We start from the raw sequence: 23400 nt of genomic DNA on the forward strand, positions 1-23400 counted from the left end.
TGAATGCTAAATGCACAAATAATCATGGAGAGGGCAGTCTGGGGAACTCTGCATATTAGGGTTAATTCATGTGATGTGATTCCATCCATGATCACATCAAGGGTCTTTATCCAGTGTTTGCACATTGATAAGATACCACACACAAGCATGTTCAGAATTGGAGGCAGTATGTCTCTGCATACCAAGTGGGGAGAAAATTGTTGCACTCAGATCTCGCTTACTGGCTTTCTATAGGTTGGTTGACCACGGTGAGAACAGGATGCTCAGCTAGATGGGGTTGTTTGTGATTACAGCCAAACTTAATTTTATTGCCCTGGCAGATCTTCATATCCATGTCAGGACCACTCAATCCACGGCAACTCCACAACAGCTTTGTGGAGGCCATGATGCCCATAGGATTGTCCCAACACCTTATTGGCTCAACTCATATAGCAGAGCACACTCTAGAATTGGTCTTCTCTATCTAGACATGATAGTTTTCTGAAAGCACATGATTTTACAACCTGTCCGTTGCCATGGTCAGGTCACTTCTTGTTGAGCTTTGGAGTCACAGTGATCAATACCTTCTGCTAGGGTAGAAGAGCACTTAGGATCATCTGGCCCTAGAGGTTACTGAATGGCCTAGTGGGAAAGCATCTGCCTTAAATGCAGAAGATCCTTGGTTCAATCCCTAGCATTTCCAGGTAAGGCTGCATGTTTCCTATGTCAGACTTTGAACAGTCACTGCTAGTCAGTGTACAGAAAGCTGAACTAGATAGACCAATGTTCTGATTCAATATAAGACAGTTTCCTGTGTTTCTTAAAGGTAAAGGTAAAGGTACCCCTGCCCATACGGGCCAGTCTTGACAGACTCTGGGGTTGTGCGCCCATCTCACTTAAGAGGCCAGGGGCCAGCGCTGTCCGGAGACACTTCCGGGTCACGTGGCCAGCGTGACATCGCTGCTCTGGCGAGCCAGAGCCACACACGGAAACGCTGTTTACCTTCCCGCTGATAAGCGGTCCCTATTTATCTACTTGCACCCGGAGGTGCTTTCGAACTGCTAGGTTGGCAGGCGCTGGGACCGAGCAGCGGGAGCGCACCCCGCCGCAGGGATTCGAACCGCCGACCTTTCGATCGGCAAGTCCTAGGCGCTGAGGCTTTAACCCACAGCGCCACCTGCGTCCCTGCTTCTTAAATGCCCCTTAAAGATGATGTGAGTTGGCAGTGTGATCATGCCTGAACAAAACTGATAAGAATTTAGTAACTGATGCTAAATTTATAGGGTGATTTATGAATTCTCTGAATCCAGGGAATGTATCTCTTCCTCACAACTTATGACCAGCAGGCACCTTCCAGCCCATGATGCTATTTCCTAGAGTCCTCTGACCCATTTATAATCAGATTCCTTTCCCCAAATATTACTCTGCTTCCCAGCTGGCAGTGATATTCATGAAATATTCCTATTGACTTATCATTGTGAACCCCTGAAACATTACATTTTGGATGACCAACCTCACAAGAGGTGGCAACTAATCACAGCACACAGCCACAGATAATGGAACAAACTGTCCAATAACCCAGCCGTCTTGCCTTAAAGGCCACTTGCCAGCCAGATAATTTTACCATGCAATACAAGCATCATTCTATGTTCCTTTCATGGAGAGTCATCAGTTCACCAGATGTGCCCTTTTCATCGTCTTCTAGCCAAACCACTCACCTCCTTTGTGGGGCTTCATTTTATTTCATTGTGGTTGTCTCATTTCTTTTATGGGATGTGGTTCTCCCTGACTATGCCTTGTTTTTCTTTGGGCTTATGAGGAACTCCACAGTTTCCATGTAAGAAACGTAATATACATTTCCCTCCTTGAAACATCCTTTTAATGAAAATGTTAGCCTTCAAAAGGACATGTTGTAAGCAAGAAGCAGTATGCATGCAGGGGAAAATTTGATGGAAATTCTCTAATGTGACGAGACTTCACTCATGTCAAGGGATGGAGTACCTGGTCTGTGACTCCTATGTCCACCCCTGCCCCCTCTTTTTTTTAAAAAAAATGCATCTCAAAATCCTACAGACTCGTAGATCAGCTGCCACACTACTAGTCACCTCACCTGAAGAAGGATATTGTAGAACTGGAAAAGGTCCAGCAAAGGGCAACAAAATGATTAACTGGATAGAGCAACTCCTTTATGAAGAACTCCTTTATATAGAAAAGGTAAGGAGGGGACACGATAGAGGTGTACAAAATTATTCATGGTGTGGATTGAGAAGGTATTTTTCTGTCTCTCAAACAAAATACTAGAACTCAGGAACAGCCAATGAAGTTGTATGCTGGAAGATTCAGGACACATTTCATTAAAAAGTACTTCTTCATGCAGTGCTTAGTTGTGGATCCCCCCCCCCCCCCGAAGTTGAAGTGGCCACCAGTTTGGCTAGCTTTAAAAGAAGAAGAGACAAATTCATGGAGAGTATTAGAGGTTTCTAGTCATGATAGCTATGTTTGACCTTTGCTGACGGAGGCAGTATCCCTCTGAATCCCAGTTGTTAGGGACTGTAGATGGGGAGAGTGCTATTGCACTCAGGTTCTGCTTGTGAACTTTCCATAAGCATCTGGTTGACCACTGTGAGAACAGAGTGGGTCTTTGGCCTCATCCAGCAGGGCTCTTCTTACTATCTTATTACAGCCATTGGGCAATAATTAAGATGAGGGGAAAAACTATCCAATTTCTTCCTACTCCATATCTATCTGTCCATAAGAACGCACCCTCAGAGACAATATGTTTCTGAATACCAGTTGCTGGGAATCACAAGTGAGAATGCAGCTATTGAATTCATGTCCTGCTTGAGGTTTTTCCACTGGACTAGATGGGCCTTCATATGTTCTTATCCACGCAATTAGTATTACCTTTACTTTGGCTATAATGGTAACCAAATCTGAAGTTTTTTTGTGATTACTGTTTTACCATCAACTTAGACTACACAATATGATATGGGAAAGCTAAACAGTTCATTCTACTATTTTAGCCTAATTGCACATAGTGGGATGGAACATTGGGAGAAAAAACTCCTTTGAAAAGTTAGATAAGCAACCCTGATTAGTGAAATTGTTTGAATTTGTTTAGCTCACATTGCCATTTTTCTTTAGTCCAAATTATAACCTTTCAATTGAATGCAATAGAACAAAGTCCTCTGCATATATACCAACGTGGTGGGAGGCTAAACAAGGAAGGGAAAATAAGGGCAGGACTTTCCAGAACTGTGGCTTCCTGAGAATGTTCTTGGGTCAAGAAACAAAATGTTCAACCAGAAGCAAAGCTTGGGAAGGGCTTTCTGTGGCTGGAGACAAGCAGTGGTGCCGTTAGGTAATTTTAGACTCTGGACTTCATGGTCTTAGGGTGGGGAGCTCTTTAGATGGTAATGTGTATTACTTCACCTACTTTAAAATATGGTGAGTCAGCTCTGCTGTGCTTAAGGGAACCTTCTGCTCAGTCTGCTGAGTGGAGAACTAGAAATTTATCCTACAGAAATTTACCCTACTGTCAGCAGTACCACTGGTGAGAAGACAGGAACAGGCCCCTCCTGTAATGATGCAAAACCACAAAATATGGGCTGGAATATAAACACTGTTGATATGCAAAGCATAGTTGGGGAACCTCAAGCACAGGGGTCAAATGTGGCCCCCAAGTTCTCTCTTCCTGGCCCTTGAAACACTCTGCTTGGTGACATGCCCTTCTAAGCCACACCCCTCATCAGCCCTGCTTTGCACCTTCCTCAGCTGTTTTCTGCCTGGCTAGTCTGTGTCCTTGAACTCTGATAATGTCTATTTTTTGTTTATGTTTATTTTTTGAATGGAGACTAAAGAAGGGTATGTGAGTGTGAATATAAATGAGTCTGCTGGACAAAGATAAACTTTTTTTGCTCTGCTAACTTTTACCTCATACCTCACCCACCCAGGTGGCCCCCAGAAGGTTGGCCAGAAGGAAATGTGGCTCTTAGGCTGAAAATGTTCCCCACCTGTAAAGAAAGTAAGGCTACTGTGTGTCCAGCTTTACTAGGACAGCCCTCTGTTTGAAGGGTGGTCCATTCCAAGACCAGTTTAAATATAAAGAACCACAAGAAGGAAGAACAGGGTCCTTGTAGTTGCTAGTCAACAGTCAACACCTGACCAGGGACACAGGTCACCTGGTCACAGCCTTCCCTACTATGGTGAGACTGTGTTTCTACTTAAATTATAGTAATTATTCTACATTTGCCTCTAGACATATAAATTAGCAGATGGTAATTATATGCAAATTCTCTATTATCAGGGATGGGTTTTCTCTTGTCTTGTGATGCATTTAAGAGATAGCAACAATGTACAAAGAGAAGTCTTTGGTCTTCGACAGCTCCAATAGACCAACAAATTGCAAACTTCGAATCTTTGACTAATGTCCCAAATAAGAGCGTTTCTCTAATATATCAGCTATTATTATACCTCCTAGTCCTGAAATTTGGGTTATGTGGCACTTGTATGACAGGGGTTGAGGGTGTGGGGGCAGCAATGCTTCATGAACCCTGGATTCTCAATGGAGAGTACTACAAAGCCATTATCACCAGCAAATGAAAGAAAATGTAATCAATTATGTATTTTTTGAGGCCTGAAAGCACCAGCAGTAAATACCAATCATATTCACTGGATTAATGTCCACTCTGGACATGGGATGAATAAATCAACACTGTAAATTTCTTCCCCCATTTGTGTATTCATTGGAATACTCTGATATTCCCACTCATACACTGTCCCTTCTCATTGTCGCCTAGCCTCCCCTCCTTCCCATCTGGCTATTTAATACCTCTCGTTGTCCGACATCCAGAATAAATTTCCAGTTCCTTCAATGGGTGTCCCAAACCTGAAACTAGAACAGCATAGATGAACTGAGAGACTGACATCTGAGATTGTGGGCTGTTTTATTGTAGCATTAAGGAATCTGAAAAAGCTTGGCTTGAGTTGCTTCCAAGAATCTGGAGCTTTTCAAGATTCTCAATGCAATCCCCATTCTAATCTCCATTTCACCTACAGCCCTTGCACTGCAAAAGAATGTGGATCCACACGGTATTATGTTGGAAATAATTTGCTGTTCGTTATCCAGAAACAGTGCATCCATAATACCAATACACAATTATCCTGCATGACCAGGCTAGAACAGAGCCTGGGGGATAGGTAGGACAATTGGCGTGCACCTACCTTTTTGAAGGGGCCTACTCCAAGTCCCCCTGGTAGAGGCAAAGGGAGATCTTTGGTAAATATGATTGAAATAGAGTCTACATTTCCCTTCTGGCCTAGGCCTGTTACTAGCTTTGCATGCCCAGGTTCATGACCTCTTTAAAGAATTATATATTTTCCAGAGAGTCCCAGATTTACAGAAGCCATCCCAGTTTCTGATTTGATCCCAGAATGTCCCACTTTACCTGAAGATGTCCCTATTTTCATCGGAGAGATGTTGGAGGGTATGGAGTTAAGCAACCCCCAAGCCAAGGAGATAAGTAGCTATACAACCTTTAGAAGACATCAGAAGGCAGCTCTGTATAGGGAAGTTTTTTAATGTTTAATATTTTATTATGTTTTTATATATGTTGGAAGCTACCCAGATGCAACCTAGTCAGATGGGTGGGGTATAATAATGTTGTTGCTGTTGTTGTTGTTGTTGTTGAATAGGACATCCCTGTTTTCATCAGAGATATGTTGGAGGGTATGAGGCAGCTATCAGGCCTAAAATGAAGCTTTCTATATATCAACATAGCCTTTAAATGTTGGTGTGTATTGCTACAGTAAACCAGGATATCAAAATTATATGCCAGGCATGAGAATGTTCAAGGCAGCAGTTGTAAAAACATGCAGAAACAGAAATGTCATTCACATGGCTCTGAGTGTACATCAAGCTTCCATGTTTTATTCAAAATGTGTATGTGTACCAAACATAATGAAACAGTTAGAGTATTTTTCTTATAAAACTTATAAAATAATTAAATAGTACACTTTATACTTTGCGCTTCTTTCTTTTTACACCATAATCCATACTTCTATGTAACACTATTTTGCTGTTGCTGCCACTTACTTGGGAAGCAAGTGAGAAAATAAAAAGAGGGGGGAGCTATGCATTAATAAATTAATATTTTTACATCAAATAATAAAAAATGACACATTTTTAGAACAAAAGTTTGCCAGGGGGAGGAAAATGTCCCCTAGAAAGTATCAGTTTACAACGTTCAGTATTCAAGACATGGAGAATTTAGAAGCCAAGATATGGTTCCAATAATCATTTCTTAAGCATATCACAGAGAAGACATGTATTTTGTTTTGTTTCATTTAAGCATTAGCAAAAGCAACTCCTATATTTAACTGACCACTGTCTGCATTGGTGCTGATGGGGCTACTTTTAGTTTGGATCAGTGAAACTGAACTACATTCATCAAATGAAACTGTGGAATTGAGTGGAAACAGAGGGAAATGTCATTTTCAGCCATTCCTCAGAGAAATTCATTAGGTTACTATCTTTCTTTAGTTGTCTCAGTTTTGGCAAAAAGAGAGAGGTGATAGCTTGGTCCTCCAAATGTTTGCAGTTTGGGCATCCAAGATATTGTGTGCCCTGGTTCCATTGGATTCTGAGCGTACAAATGTCAGCACCACTGCAAAAAATAATAATTGTGTTGGTGTTTGATTATTCTGGGCTAGCTACCCAGAACAAATAACACAGAGCATAGGCTTGGGTCCCACATGAACAAAGGCACATGTTCATGTAGAAGGCATCAATAGCTTTCCCCTATTTACAAACTGTGCATTGGCTCCAGGAGGTCAGAAAACCCTCCAGAGTGGCATTTTACATGAAGGAATAATGGTGGGGTGCCAAGCAGAAAATAAATGTCTGAATTTGCAAAAAGCATTGTATTGTACTGACACATCAATCAGTGAATTGAATCAAGCAATTTGTTCTTATCTATTGACTTTATAATCTAAAAACAACCATATTAATTTAGAACCCTGTTTGAATTCACCAAGATTAATTTTGCAACTTCAGAGTTTCCAGAAACTGGTTTATGAATTTCATGCAGACCATTTATACTTTTCTGGCAACAGCTGAGTTTTCTTTCTAGGTGCAATGTCTGGAAACTCAAGTTTTGCAGGTGAAAGACCTAGTTTCTGCAAGTTCTCCAAAAGTTGTGAGTGTTCAAAACTGAACTCTAAATTAGCATATTCTGGATGCCGATGGGATTCTGGGATTCTGGTGATCATTTGTTTCAGCACTGATGATAATGATGCCTAACAGCAAATGTGTGGCTTTCATGAGTTACTTGAAGAATAAAATGCTAGTCTGCTTATACTACATAGCAATGCCCTAAATGAAGATGCTCTAAAGAAAAGTCCTGTTTTGTTCTCTTGGATGGGCATCTCAAGGAGTGCCTGCCTCTCAAGTGGTTAGTAAACCATGACTGAGTTACTAATCAAAGTGAAATGGGGAACAAAATAAAACTAAAATTCTACCATGATATAAGCCTTGCTTTCCCAGCAGCAAGTGAAATAGAAAAGCACCTTTTATCTTGATAGTGCAGTAATTGTGCTTACTGTGAATAACATAATGCCTATGTTATGTACAGCAACACATTATCTCAGCAGCCACCAACGTAATTTCTCTGGAGTTGTTTTCTGCTTGTTTTGAAGGGCTATGCTAACTAACATTGAAATAGCCAACATATCTCTTGGTATTACAATGATATTGCCTCTTTGCAGGTTCTGTGTGCATACCACTGAGCAGAATATGAGCACCATACTGACTGTGCTACTCCACTTTGGAGATCAGATATGACCATTAACAGAGTAGGGTTAATGACAAATAGAAAGAAGGCTAAAAGTTGCCTCCATCTGCTAGCATTCAAAAATACCCTGTTTGGAAAAAGTTCAGTCCTTGTGTACTAATCCTTGGTTAAAAGCTGTACCATAGAACATCTTGTTCTACAGTACCCAAGTCTCTTCCATTGGTCATTTGTGGTTCTGGAAGACCTTCTAGAAAAGTTTGCCATCATTTTGCAAGGGAGGCTCTTGCCATTGAAGTGATTCCATTCACATCAGTTCTTCCGTGTGCACGATTTGCAGCATTGCTTGCCGTAAAATTTGTGATTGCAGACACCATGCTGGGGGACCAGATGGCACCAAGTGAAGAAGTCCACACAAGAAGGATCATCTGCAATGGTGAAATTCCAGACAAGAATATTTAGTATTTTGCAGTATGTCTCAGGAACACTGAAGCTCAGGGACACTTCATGCACCAGGACTGGTTGATGACATGGATATCTAATCGCTCCCATGAGTGCCCTGTTCATGTGATCTGCATTAACACTGAAGACTCGGGATTGCAGAAAAGCTTCAGTCAGCATACAAGACTCATGGCATTCCTGGATCATGGATACTTACCTATAAATTTCTGCTAACTTTCTTTTCAGAAGGAATACAACTCATGCAAATATTAGCTGGTTTGTTTGATACATGTAAGCTGCCTCCAAGGGCTTATGCATTTTCTGTCTGAGAATGTCAAGAGCTGTGGGGCAGGGGATGGGTTTCTTACCAAAAAAAAAACCACAACCAAACACAAACCACCAAAATGCAGATACCTGAAAACACCTATAAGGAGAATCTCTTGTTCAGCACATCTCATGCCCAAAAAAGTCAGCCAAAGAAATCTCTTTCACATATATGCAAATTAAGTTTTGGTAATAGTATTGAGTTTGATCCAGAATAAGACTGTTGCACTTAGTTCTCGTGAGACTTAAGTCATGACTGACTTTACAGATTCAGTTCAATGGGCCCTAACCCCTAAGGTTAAAAAGGAATGTGGCTCTCAGTGTGAAAAATAGTCCCCACTCCAGCCACAGAACATCTGCTTAGAGACACGCTGCTTAATGTGCTGGACACATTGTGCTATGCTTGTTACATGAAGTTCTTCTGTACACCAATCTATTCAATAGCTTTCTCCTCTCTCAGCATGGAATATGCAGCCACAGCATACTATCTGTTAGAGTAGTCCATATGTCATGGAGCACACTGGGAGGGAAGCAAACTGACAAATGTCTATGAGATGCAGGAGGATTTCAGATTATGTATTTATTTTTACTCCATTCTTGAGCCAAAAGTCCCTTAGAGCAACTTACAGATAAAAAGAAAAACAAGCCAATGCCTGCCCCTCTGGCTCCCAATCTAAAGGACATGACACAAAAGGAAATAGCGATGAGGAGGAGGAGGAGGAAAATATGCAAACTGAGACATCAGTAGGTGTATTGCAGAGTGCCTGGTTGAAAGAGAGGGTGGAGAAAGAGAAGGAGAAAAGAGTCCTTCCATGCACTGGAAGCATGGCCCAAATTCTCCAAAAAAGAAACACCACCCCCTTTTTTTAGACTATCATTTTGAAAAAAGCAAAAATCAGTTGGTTTAAAATATTGCATAGCTGAAGCATTCTGTAGTTTGGCTGCAACTGATTAATGCTTTACCTAAAAGTGAATAGCAATGAATCATGTTGCTACTCTAGAAATACATTCCTTAACAATTTAAATTGCAGCATTAAAGCAACATAAGTGAAACTTGGGAAAGATTTACTGCTGAGTTCAGCTATTATTGGAACATGGGAAAGCCTTCCAGTTTGCCCTCAAAACTAGTAGTTCATAGCACAGGAAATTGACATGGCTTTTAATCCGCATCCTTTTTATTTCAGATGAAAGGCTTAAAACTGATGGCACAGAAGAGACTCTTCTCATTTGTATAAAATCACTCACATCTTGACATAATACACAGGCTGTCAGCTATTCAAAGTCATGGTTCCAGTAAGGACCACATGAGCCTGCCCTATAAGGCTAGGTGTTGGAGACAAAAACAAACAATTGTCTTCCCACAGGGATGTAAGAATACATCCTTTTCAGTTTTGCCCTGAATTCATTGCACACAACACCATTTCCATTCCACTGAAGTTCTTCTTCCACAACCTACGTTATTCATCTCATAATCTGATGTGGCAAAATTACTTAATTAATGTAATTTTTATAATCAATCATATTGCTGTTACATTATTCCACCCCATTCATTTCATTGCAAAGTAAACACATTGCAAATGGTTGGGGGGCAGTAACCAGTTATGTATCATTTGCAGTCTAAAAGGCATTTGCGTGTGTAGGTCCCCAGGCCACCCCTCAAATAACTTCACACATAACACGTAATTTAGTTTTGGTTTTTGGGCACTATTTTGGCCACAACTTTATTAAATACAAAATCAGTGAGTTGTTGTTTAGACATTGGTTATGACTATCTGTCCCCCCGCCTGGGACAGAACTGACATCCCGAGGTCCGATCGGTAGCCAGTAGAAGGGAAAGTCTAACTTGGGGATCATTTGAGCTAAGCGTCGGACCCACGCCGCTCACCCCAGCAACTCCCCGAAAGCTTGCCGGCCCGGTCCTATGACAAGGATTCCCATGACAGGGATTGGGCGGCCCTGGTCCCATGACAGGGATTGGACGAAATCATGGCAAGCCCCAGGATTCCTTTAACGGAATTCCCTTCAGTGCAACGGGAGGGGCAGGCACGGCCTAACCTGACCCCTCCACCACCAGCATATTATAACCAATGCCTAACCACAACCTTACAAGTTGTGACGAATTGCTGAGTAGTAGGCAAAAACCAAATGGCACAGCCAATCACCAAATGGCAAAATTCCTACTAGGCCCCTGCGCCAAGGCAGACGACCCCATGACAGGCAAAGCAAGGTCAACCGGAAAAGAGGGCGGGCGGGCGGGTGATCCGATGCACTCTGCAAAGAGAAAGAGAAACCAGAGTGCACCAATATTTAAAGACTATGGTCCCACCCACCCAATTTGCAACATACAATTTGCCCCAGCAACCCGGTTACCCAATAATGATGCCAGGCAACAACTATTAACCTGCCTGGCAACAAGAGGCCTGGCCTGGTGGCCCACACCGCAACACATGCTCTCATTTATTGGAGAACATGCTATACCGTTTGTATTCACTGGACTGATTTCCATTCAAATAAGTGAAAATAGGTAGTTTCCTATTTCTAAGTTTGTTGGAATTATCTAACATCTCTACTTATCCAAAACTGTTTTCATTAAGGGCTCATCCAGACTTCCTTTTGTACCATGTTTCTAGGCATAGATCCGAAGTCTGAGCCCCTTTGTTTCCCCCACAAATCCCTGCTGGCACTTTCCTCAAGAGAACCCGTTATTTACCACTGAATCAGCACAAACAGCAATCCGCCGAAAATCTGCATTGCCATTTGTTCTGATTCAGCAGTAAAGAACAGGTTTTCCTGCTATCTACCAGCCGTCTTACTCACGTAAGTCTGCCTTCTTACATACATCTGACCCAAGAGGTGCCACTGGCTGTCAGCTTCTGCCTCCTTCATTTCTGTGTTGCCATTAAGTAGGAAGAAGGATCGGAGCAAAACAAGAATTAGTTAGCTCTACCTGTTTCTGGCTCCACCTACTGTTGGCCTCTCTGCCTTTCAGCCCCACCAGCCACCACTGAGCTTTGAGTTACAGTACCCTGCTGAGTGATGGAAATGAGGAGAGGGGGAAATGAACAGAGGAGCAGACCCGGCTTGTCTAGGGAAGCATGTTAACTCTCCCTGAAAGGCTCATTTCTTTCTCATGATCTCTCCCCAATGACTCACAGGGCTGGAACTATGTGGTGGGTAATTGAGAGTGATTGGCTTCAATACAGTTCCAGCACAGCTGGCTGTGTTCGCTGGTGGAGACAGAGACTTACAGCACGGTGAAGAAATAATTGATCTCCAGAGCCTGAAGACCTAGTTACAATAAAGTCCGAAGGACTTCTACAGCTGCAGGGAGGGGGAAGGGAAGAGACTGGAGTAAAATGAGTAACAGACACTGGACAAGAAATCCAGTTAGGGGAAGAGAAATGGAAAAAATACTGTCTCAGGACAGAAAGTGGATATTATTATTGGTATTAATTGGGCAAAAATAAAGGTGGATGAAACTAGACCCAGGAACTTCTTGGAATGATCCATTCCTGGAAGTTCAAGGAGGGGAGGAGATCTACACACACACCAAAAAACCTCTAGAACTCAGCAAAAATAAGTTGTTATGTTTGTGGGTTTTTATATAAAAATGGTAGGAATAAATAAGGAAGCAGTAAATTCAGGCGAGGATTTATTCGTTCATCCCTTTTGACTATCCAAGATTCAGTTGATTCTAATGATTTAGGTCTACCTCACAGGTGAAAACGACTCACTATATGACTTGTGGAGGGACTCCAACAGGACACAGGCTTTTTGTGCAGATGGTCGCAGGTTCAATCCTTTGCATCTCCATTTAAAATAACAAGGTAGCAGGTCTTGGGAGAGACCTCTGTCTGCATCCTTGGAGAGCTGCTGTGAGTGGCAGTTGGTCCCATTGGGAGTGGTGGGGTGGAAGGCAGAGAGACCAACAGCATGTAGAGCCAGAGCCAATGACAGAGAGAGCCAAATAATTCTAGGTTTGCCCCCACCCTCCTAACTGCTTAATGGCAATACAGAGACTAGGAAGGGGAAAGATGGCAGCCAGTGCCATCTCCTGGGCTGGATGTAAGTAAGCAGGCAGATGCCAGGGCAGGGTGGCTGATGTCAGGTGGAGCAGTATCCCATTTGCTAATGTCTCCCTTGGTCGTTGCTGCACAGAGTAGATGACACTGGGTTAGGTGGACAGTCTTATCAGGAATAAGGAAACTTCCCATGAGGCCGGCGTGGAATAGACCACCATAGACAGGTGATGCCTAGTTCTGCAGGTCTTCCATATGTTTTTACCCATATTTTGCCAACTACTCAGGCAGAATTGTCTTGTCAAACAATTCAACCATTCAGTTCTCACTGGCCTTTATGTATCAGCTCTCAGAAAGGGGCAAAGTTTGGGAGATCTAGTCTGCTACACATTTACTTTAAACAGTGGGACAGTCTTTACCTTTCTTCTCAGGGGCAAGGCAGAAATTAGTATTACAGGCTCTTGACATTGCGGGCTTCTGTTGAGGCAGGCAGCCCACAGCTGGTTGACCCTGACGAAGGCACTGGACAGTCCGTGTCTGCACTCCTCCACCGCATGTCACTGTGCACTGTAAGTGACAGAAAGGATAAGGGATTTTACTTCCATGAGGGCCCCCAGAGCTCCAAGCATTGAATTCCTTTCCATTTACACTTCTTCCACATGAATCTTTCTATACAAAGCCATCAAAGGAGTATATGCATTTGACGCTTGATCCCTGAAAGGTTGAGGGGAAAACCCAAGGGTGGTAGCAAGGAGTAGGGTCTTTTCAGTGTTACAACCTGCATTGTAGAACTTTCTCCCTGGATAGGTCTACACATTTGAGTCTGTATTTCTAGTCAGGCTGTGCACTGGATCCACCTAAATCCCAGATCTCAAAATAAATCAGGCCAACTGGGGTTGACCAGGGATTTGACTGGGTTGGGCTGAGGCTGCTTCAGGTCATACTGGGTCAAACCCCTCCCCCCGAGCAACCTAAGGCTGTCAAAGTTGGGGAAGATTCTGGCAGCGAGGAAAATGGGAGAAGGAGGACATATGTAGGCAGTCTGCAAGCTTCTCCTTCCCCAACTCCTGACTGCTTGTTTAACCAGGGTTTAAAACATTAATTAAATGCTGTGCAAGACCCCTTGCCACTTGACTTTGAATAATCCCTCAGGATGGCTAAGAGGTATTAGGAATTTGCCTGCTACCCTTCTCAAGGGGGAGGGGACCCAGTGTGGTTGAAATACCCTGATTTTATTTTCAAGAAACCCCACTATCCATGAAGATCATGTCCCCATGACACTTTCATCTGATTATGAAACTTAAGGTTCAAAAGCTGCATGTATATGCTATCAAATAAATGCTTGTCTTAGGGATATGGGGCTGACAAAGTAAGCAAGTTCCAAAATACAGAAGCTTGTTTGAGAGACTGTGGAAACAAACACAGACTGATCCAGTAATCAATCACACTATTTAAGGAATTCCAGACAATCTCTGTAGATCCCCAAGGACATTGTGCATAAAGATTTGTAATGGTTCAACCACAGTGCAGCCCTCTGAAGATTGGTATGGAAAAGACGGTGGAATGCAACATAGCTGCTGCAGCAGAAACATTGTTATATAAAGCACTTATCGGTTTCCAGACAAATGAATCACTTATACCAAAATGGTGCTGTTGATTCTCCTCTTCTTCCTTAAGTGATGTACAAATCACAGTGACACTGTCAATGGACAGGAAGACAAGGAAGAAGAACAGGTCTAGAGGCCAAATGAACCCTCTAGACCAGGGGTCAGCAACGTTTTTCAGTCGTGGGCCGGTCTACTGTCCTTCAGACCATGTGGTGGGCTGGACTATATTTTGGGGGAAAATATGAAGGAATTCCTATGCCCCACAAATAACCCAGAGATGCATTTTAAATAAAAGGACACATTCTACTCATGTAAAAACACTCTGGTTCCCGGACCATCCGCGGGCAGGATTTAGAAGGCGATTGGGCTGCATCTGGCCCCCGGGCCTTCAGTTGCCTACCCCTGCTCTAGACCTTTATCGGTGGCCCTTGGGACTCTCCTGAGGCACATTCCCCATTAGCCCTGCTTTGCTTGAGTGTTTTTGCCTGACAGGAATGTGCTCTTCTACTCTGAGAATGCTTCCTTGTTTGCCTGGATGGAGGATAGAAAGAGATGTGCAAGTCTGAAGAAACTAGTTTTTTTTGTTTGCCTGATTTGCCTCTGCCACACCCACCATTGTCATTTGGCCCCCAGAAGGTTGCCCAGAGGGAGATGTGGCCCTCAGGCTTAAAAAGTTCCTTTTCCCTAAACTAGAGAAAGGGAAGCACTTGGTGATAACAAACATTATGAAACATGGTAGAAATGACTGGTTTAGATCTCCATATGAAACCTCTTCTCTCACCTGTTGCCAAGGTGAAGAATACCACCCTGGCACCCTGTGGTATAAATGGTGCAGTGAACATGCTCCTCTGTTGCAGCCTTCCTCCAGTTCGATATTTGGCTTCATAAGGTTTCGGCAACGTCGCTGTGGGAAGGTGATCAGTTTGCCACTGATACTTTTCTCGCTGCACTGCATTTCTCGCCGCTTCACACCTGGGCCACAGGTGGCAGAGCACTATGGGTAGGAAAGGGAGAATGTGTCACTTTCAGTTTCTGTCCTTTTCTCATTTTTCCAGACAAATTTTCTCCATATCAATTTGCATTTTAGAAAATAAAAATGTCCTCATAAAACTCATCAGTGTTTTAGTTTGAAATTCTTCTAATATACACTTTGCTGTATGCACTTTTGCCTAATATTTTGCAAGCAATGGAATGCATTTTTATATGTTATTTTCCAGTAATATATGCATTTATAAGCACACTTTACACTAGTATATGCATTTTTATATACAGGCATGCCTCACTTTATTGCACTTTGCATTTTTTACAAATTGAAGGACTGGAGGAGCAACAGCTGCTGCTGCTGCTGCTGGGTTGGTGGTGAGGCTGCAGGACCCTATTTCCCCACATGCTCCTGCAGCTCCTTACGAGAATGTGGGAGCAGCAACAGGAAGCCCAACCATTTCCAGGGGATGGAAGTTCCCCACCCTGCTTCCCCTCTTCTGGCCGTCACAGTGGAACTGGCTAGGACTAAAGCCCACCCACTTCTGTAGCCAGAGAGGCCTGGGGGAAGGCTAAGCTTGCTTTCTCAGGGTAGCCATCAAGCTTCTTATTCTAAGAAACTGTCACAGCCACCCCAACCTTCAGCAACCACCACCCTGATCTATCAGCAGCCATCAACGCTGAGGCATGACCTTCTGTGAGCAAGGCTCATATTATGGTTAGGAATTTTTAGCCATAAAGTATGTGTTAATCAAGGTATGAACGTTTTTTAAAACAACAACAACAACATAATGGTATTTCACACAGCGTAATGTAAACATAATTATAATATGCACTGGGAAACAAAAAAAATGTTTGTGTTTGTCTGTGTGTGTGTGTGTGTGTGACTCACTTTATTGCAGTACTAACTTTATTGTTGTGGTTGGGAACTTAACCTACAATATCTCCGAGGTAAGCATGTACATTCCTTGGGTGCATAAATGCATTGCAAAGTGTGGAGAAGTGTGGATTCTGAAGGGTGTCTTGTTTAGGTCTGCCTGTTGTTTTGGAAAATGTGGACTTGGAAACTTTGCCTTTAAATACAAACTGAATCAAATGCCCCACCACCACCACTATTCCTAACAGGGGACAACAAAGTACACACAGAAAATATATTTAAAAGATACTGACTGGATAATGGAGTTTCATTTGCAGAGTTAAGCTAGGGGCCATCGAAACAGTGCCTATTGGCACAATGGCAACCTTCAGGTCTTCCTCTGATGCCCGCAAAGCCACTAAGCCCACTATTCTATTGGCCATGAGGTGGTGAGTGTGGCTAGCTTTTTCTCCCTTGAAATATACAGAGAGAACTGAAGGAAAACATTGGAAGAGTGACTCCCTTTCCCGCTTCCTCTTTCAGAATTTTGTGCATTTTGAGGGTCAGAAGGTGGCCCTTGGGCTGAAAAAAATAAATGGTTATACATCCCTACTATAGGTCCACAAGCCCCACAGTGGGTGGGCCTGCATCAACTATCTCCCCTCACAGCTCCAAGCAAGGAGACAAACTTCTCTTCCTAAAGTCCAGCGACTAAGGGGCATTATTAACTTTTGCATTATTAACAACAAATATTGTCTGACGCTCCTTTGAATATAACACCACTTGATTTTCAAATATCACCCTATGGCTAAGTCCTGTAGAGCATGTTGGTTGTTGTACCTCACTCCAAGCAGAAATCACCCATTGTAGACGATCGTTTTTGGGGCACCGTTCCAACACACACGTCTGCTGCATTTCTGGCTTTGTTTGACTGCTGCACATATTCTCTGGAAGGATTTTCAGTGCGGAAGTCCCTACACTTTTGCAGACGACATCACGTTTTGCAAGTCCTCTTCCACAAGTTTTGGAACACTTTATGGGAATTTGAGAAAGTTGGATGTTAAAGACTTTAAATAGACACTACTATGCCCCATGGGGTAACGAAGAGTTGGACACAACTAAACAACTAAACAACAACAAATGCCAAAGTAGGACAACAAACAAAATGGTTCTCAACCCCATCCTGGAATTCACGGCAGTATTCATGTGGTTCCAGGCTGGTGGTGGCCCATCCCACTGTATGTTGGCTGCATCAAGTGCCTTTAGACAATGCTCAGGTAATTCATTTAATTGTCACCTTCTGGGGCATGTTAGCAGCCAACATGTTTGGGTAATGGCTAGGGCCCCAGTGCCATGTGACATCTCACCACTGACACCTGCCCTTGACTCTCTTCTTAAAACAAACAAATAAAAACACCACCCAACTCTCTTACCAGTCATGGTTTGGATTGGTTGTTACCTGCCCACCCCCCGAAATGTCTCAGAAGTTGGTCATTGTCTTCTGTTTGGGTGAAACTGTAACATGCCATTCTAGATTGCTCTCTCTAATTAGGCAGGAGTAAAACTAATTAGTGTAAATTGCATAATTTTTGACTAAATGTTATGAGATAAAATAATGATAAAAGTTGTTAGGCTCTCCTTCACTGGAGATGTTTAATCAAAGGCTGGGCAGCCATGTGCCAGGGAAGAATGTAATTGAATCCTGCATTGAGTAAGGTGGGGATACATTAGATGGCCTCCACAATCATACTACTACCAGTTGTATTACCACTACAAACCAGTATTACTATTAGGTAGGCAACATGATCAGGAAAAAATAAATGCATCCATTTTCCATAATGTTTGTTGAACAAAAAGTCTTTTTTCTCACGATCTCACAGCTACAGTGTAATCCTTGGATTAGAATGCTCTTGCACCAGCACATTCACTTAAATAAAAAAATTGTAATATGTCTCCCTTGGCAACATTACAAGTATATGTGTTTCATTTCAGAATAAAAGCTCTCAGACACCCCACATCTTTCTGAAGCAGGGGTGTGTGCATATATTGGAATTTGCCTGCGGCCCTAAGCTACCAACTCTACTTCTAAGTGCAGGGCTTTTTAAACAACAACAAAAAACTGTACCAGGATTTTCAGCTGCTTGGAATGATACCTTATCAAAAAGAAGAAGACATCAGTCATCCTGGATTTATCAATAATCATGTTACACTGGACGCCTGATTAGTGGGGGGTGGGGGGTTAATGTATGCAAATTGATGAGATAAGAAATATATTTCCCTAAATGCCTCTTCGCTCTACTCCAACTGAACATCTTAAGCCAAAGGTGGGCAACTTGAGGACCAGGAGCTGAATGCAACCCTCCATCCTTCTGTCTAGACCTCAGTATTCTCACAAGACCACATGTCTCAATGGTCTTGCTTTGCACCCTGAGTGTTGTTTTCCCCCCGGTTGGAATATGTCATTGAACTCTGGCAATGCCTTCTGCTTGTCTGGATGGAGCATAGAGAGGCTGTGAAAGAGTGGTAGGTTTCTGGATGAAACATCGGCTCTGGATCCATTCCAGTCCGGCTTCCGCGCTGGTCATGGGACCGAGACGGATCTGGTCGCCCTAACAGATGATCTCCGCAGGTAGCTGGATCAAGGCAGGTCGGGGCTGCTGATTCTTCTAGACCTGTCAGCAGCCTTCGACATGGTCGATCACGAACTCCTGGAACACCGCCTTGCCAATGTGGGGATCCAGGGCACAGTCCTTCAATGGCTGTGCTCGTTTCTCTCTGGTCGGGGACAGAGGTGGCGCTTGGGGGGGGGGGAATTGTCATCGTGCCACTCCTTGGTGTGTGGAGTGCCCCAGGGTGCAATACTCTCCCCGATGCTTTTTAACATCTTTATGTGCCCCCTCGCCCAGCTTGTCCGGAGTTTTGGCCTGGGCTGCCATCAGTATGCTGATGACACCCAACTCTATCTGTTGATGGATGGCCATCCTGACTTGGCCCCAGACACACTGATCAGATGCTTGGAAGCTGTGGCTGGATAGTTACGTGGGAACCGGTTGAAGTTAAATCCTTTGAAGACAGAGGTCCTCTGGCTGGGACGGGACGATATGGGATTGAGGGGCAACTCCCATCTCTTGTGGGGGTGCAATTAGTGCCAGCACCGTACGTTAAGAGTTTGGGTGTAATCTTCAATACCTCCCTCTCCATGGAGGCGCAGATTGCAGCTACAACAAAGGCGGCATTTTTTCATCTCCGCCAAGCTAAGCAGTTGGCTCCTTACCTCTCTCACCCTGACCTAGCCACCGTGATCCATGCGACGGTCACCTCCAGGCTGGATTATTGTAACTCGCTGTACGTGGGGCTGCCCTTGAGACTGACCCAGAAACTCCAGCGGGTGCAGAATGCCGCGGCGAGACTCCTTACGGGGTCTTCGCTGCGAGATCACATTCATCCGGTGCTATACCAGCTGCACTGGCTCCCGGTGGAGTACAGGATCAGGTTTAAGGTGCTGGATTTAACCTTCAAAGCCCTATACGGCCTAGGACCCTCGTACCAACGGGACCGCCTCTCCTGGTATGCCCCACAGAGGAACTTACGGTCTTCAAATAAAAACATCTTGAAGGTCCCAGGCCACAGAGAGGTTAGGCTGGCCTCAACTAGAGAGCCAGGGCTTTTTCGGCTGCGGCTCCAACCTGGTGGAACGCAATGTCACAAGAGACAAGGGCCCTACAGGACTTGACATCTTTCCGCAGGGCCTGCAAGACAGAGCTGTTCCACCAGGCCTTTGGTCAGGGCGCAGCCTGACTCCCTCCTTTGGCAATCTTTACAGAACTTTAGTTTATGGTTGCCATCAATTTTGATTTTAATTAATTTTTATAATGTTTTTATAATGTTGCACTATTTTAGTGTTGTTAGCCGCCCTGAGCCCGGCTTCGACTGGGGAGGGCGGGATATAAATAAAATTTATTATTATTATTATTATTATTATTATTATTATTATTATTATTAGTGTGTAGAAAGAAGCCTACAGTACAAAAGCATATTTGCACTTGTTGCTCCTCTCCCTTTTGCCTCTGGCCCCACCCACCACTGGCATGTGCACTGACCTCATCCACATCACCGGTGGCAGACTCTGAATGCTCACATTTCAGGGGTGCCCTGTGCGATGCTAAAATTCAGCACCCTACCACCTCTCATGCTCTGTTCTACATCATTATTGTGGAGCCACTTGTGGAGCGGCACCCAGTGCAGCCAAACCAGCTGGGCTATCCTAAAACCACCTCTGACAACATGAAAGCAGGTCACATATGTAGGAGCACTTCTTCATAGCTTCTCTAGGCATGCTTCCATGCTTGCTGGTCCAGGAATTAAGATCAATTTTCAGAGACCTTGCTTTTGGTGCTGTCTTGAGAGATTTGGTGATAAAGCAAACAAGCCCACCAGAGGGTCAAAGAACAGAGCCCTTTTGCAAGCAGCACCCTGCTGTTCTTTGAAGATCCAGGTTTTGGATATTTAAAAAGCACCATGCTGTTTGCAAAAGGGATTTTGAACATCCCAGCACTGTCCCAACAATCAGGATACTGAAATGCATAGACTTCACCCATCTGTCCAATTTTGCCTGGCAGGTGTCAAGAAATAAAGGTCTGGCCTCCAGCCATAAAAGGTTCCCCACTAACTAATGTTAGGTCTTCACTTATGGTGAATGAATACCAATTACTATGGGACAGCAGTGGGGAGGGCTACTGCCTTCATTGCTCTTCTGGTGAGCTTCATGGAAGCATCTTCCTGGCCACTGTTAGAAACAGGATGCTAAAGAAGATAGAGATCCAGCAGGGCTCTTCTTATGTTCTTACCTATAATAAATACAGTGCAAAATAATGCTAGCCTTTTCTTTTCATTACCTGAGACCATGGGCCAGGACTCCATTCCGGTGGACAGTCTTGATGGTTACATGCCTGGATTTGTGCTGGTGTGGTTACTGGGCAGAGAGCATGGGCCACAATGTCCTCCTTCTGAAAAGCCTTTTTCTGGACACACTGGATTGGACGACTTTGCTGCCCTCCACCACAAGACTGGCTGCAAACACTCCATTCACCTGCTGACCAACTGCAAGAAAGAATGCATGTGTTGACTAGATAGCCAAGAATCAGACAATGAGCTCAAAACAAAGAAGACATTTCTATATGAGCTATGATTATAGCTACTAGGAGGTTCACATGTTATATTCAATGAGTGTACAATCTGTCTACTTGTGTACACAAACAGTTGAGCTGGATACTCATACAATTATTCACTTGTAATGTTCAGTGAATGTAAAATCTGTGCACTTGTGAACACAAGAGTGGAGCTGTACTCAAGTACACTTGTACTCAAATCAACAAGTGTACACACTTCTACATAAACACTTGTACATGTGTAGAGAGACAGATTGTACCTTTCTTCAGTGAACACGCCTACTAAGATGTTCCATCAAGGAACCAGAAAGTAGCAGAAATCCCCTATACATTCATTGTTTGGAGTACTTAAATGGGATGCTACAGCCTCAAAGGATTTTGATATACAACATTATGAGAAAAACTATAATGGCAGGAAAGATAGAAATGCATATATTTACTCTGATCCTCAGTTGGAGTATTATAAGTAGTCATATTTCTCCCCCAGTAGGAGAATTATCAAAAACATGTTTAGCAGTTAACATTTCTGATTAAACTTGAGGTAATTCCCATCAAATTGGGGTTGAGATCTCTCTCTCTCTCTCTCTCTCTCCCTCTATCTCTATCTCTATCTCTATCTCTCTCTCTATCTCTCTCTCTTTCTCTCTCTCCCTCTCTCCATATATTACTGCTTTTCACACACCTCCTACCACACACACTTTCTCCTCCTTCCTCTTTTGCTTTGAATTTTACCCCATTTGTATAATTCCTTATTCACAGGCTATATCTACTCTAATTTGAACAAATCTAGTTACAGATAGGTAGCCGTGTTGGTCTGCCATAGTCAAAACAAAAAAAAATTCCTTCCAATAGCACCTTAAAGACCAACTAAGTTAGTTCTTGGTATGAGCTTTCGTGTGCATGCACACTTCTTCAGATACCAATTCTTCAGATGTATCTGAAGAAGTGTGCATGCACACGAAAGCTCATACCAAGAACTAACTTAGTTGGTCTTTAAGGTGCTACTGGAAGGAATTTTTTTTGGTTTGAACAAATCTGAAAGTAACATTGGCCATTGTTCATTCTCCTAGCAACGGCAGATCCCCCCCAGACCAAACAGCAAAATCTTAAATTTGGTTCAGTAGCCAACTGGTAGCCATTACAATTCATTTGGAAATGATATTATATGTTCATGGTAGGCAGCTGCACTTAGCAGCCTGACCACTACATCCTGCATTAGCTGCAACTTTCAAACCACCATTGTGTGGAGCACTTTGCATTAACTGAATCTTGAGGTTACCAATGCATGAGTCACTGTGGCTAGTCTATCGCAGACCTGTGTTTGAGTGTCATCCAGTGAACATTAAAAACATGAGTCTCCCTGGGTCTAAATCCAGCAAAGCAGCCACTACACCACAAAGGCTCTCACCAATCTCAACTCATCTTTCAAATAAAGGGAGAAAGAAATATCTTGCTAAATTAAACCATCCTGTAATTAGAGTATGGAAGATTTAGAAGCTACCAACTAGCAGATGAATTTCCTCACAATGGGAGGAAAGCTCCCATTAGCAGCCGTGGGAGCTTTGTTTTCTTTGTGACTAGCAGGTACATGGTCTGAGACAGTTGAAACTGGTAGCATGGAAGGCAGAGTGGATCAAGGGTTGGTGGAGCCAGAGCTAAAGGCAAACTCAACATTTAGGATCCACACACCCATCTTCAAAGTGCACACAGAGTCTCCCGTCAGAGTTGAGGCATGCAATGATGATAGCTACTTGTGTGGCTTTTTCTGGCGATTAAAATAAATGCTACGTTTTAGAAGTTGCCAGCCACAATTAAAAGGCAAATACAAACAAACTGGAGAAAGCTGAAGGAAGCGTAATGGAAGACTTTTCTGTCTGCAAGAAGTAGAGCCCATGGGTACAGAAATAACACTTGGCAGAAGATTAGTCACATGTAAAACAGATTGTTTGGTGTGGGGAGGTTACTTCAAATTAGTTTTCAGACAATGTTGGGGCTCAAGGCTAGGCAATGAAATTGCAGAAGCTGTCACACGATATGTTACTCCAATTAAACTTTATCTCTGCCTTCTTGTGGTTCTGCTATAATTTCCTTTCCGATCTTATGCAGTATATTTGTGTGGTGATATATCATCATCATCATCATCAGGGAGGGAAACACCCACACACTTCTGCATAAGATTCTACTCCGTGGGTGAAAAATTATGGTTTATGTAAAACTTATTAAATTGTGCACTGGACA

General features: G+C 43.2%; 1 protein-coding gene and 1 long non-coding RNA gene across 5 annotated transcripts in view; both read right to left on the reverse strand.

Moving 5' to 3' along the window:
* Positions 1–4931, reverse strand: part of LOC310850677 — a 44308-nt gene extending 39377 nt beyond the window's left edge. For both annotated transcript variants that reach the window (XR_014567411.1, XR_014567412.1), the window contains exon 1: positions 4811–4931. This is a non-coding gene — a long non-coding RNA (uncharacterized lncRNA). The remainder of the gene's footprint in view (positions 1–4810) is intronic.
* Positions 4932–5903: 972 nt separating this feature from the next.
* ADAMTS18 (ADAM metallopeptidase with thrombospondin type 1 motif 18) overlaps positions 5904–23400 on the reverse strand; it is a 99880-nt gene continuing 82383 nt past the window's right edge. For all 3 annotated transcript variants that reach the window (XM_083752331.1, XM_083752330.1, XM_083752329.1), the window contains exons 19-23: positions 20890–21094; positions 16835–17026; positions 14939–15151; positions 12970–13117; positions 5904–8194 (exon numbers count right to left, since the gene is read on the reverse strand). In XM_083752331.1, the coding sequence (XP_083608457.1) occupies positions 8079–8194; positions 12970–13117; positions 14939–15151; positions 16835–17026; positions 20890–21094 (874 nt within the window). In that variant the 3' untranslated portion in view covers positions 5904–8078. The remainder of the gene's footprint in view (positions 8195–12969; positions 13118–14938; positions 15152–16834; positions 17027–20889; positions 21095–23400) is intronic.

The sequence above is a fragment of the Podarcis gaigeae genome, assembly GCF_964106915.1.
Source record: "Podarcis gaigeae genome assembly, chromosome: 8".
NCBI lineage: Eukaryota > Metazoa > Chordata > Lepidosauria > Squamata > Lacertidae > Podarcis > Podarcis gaigeae.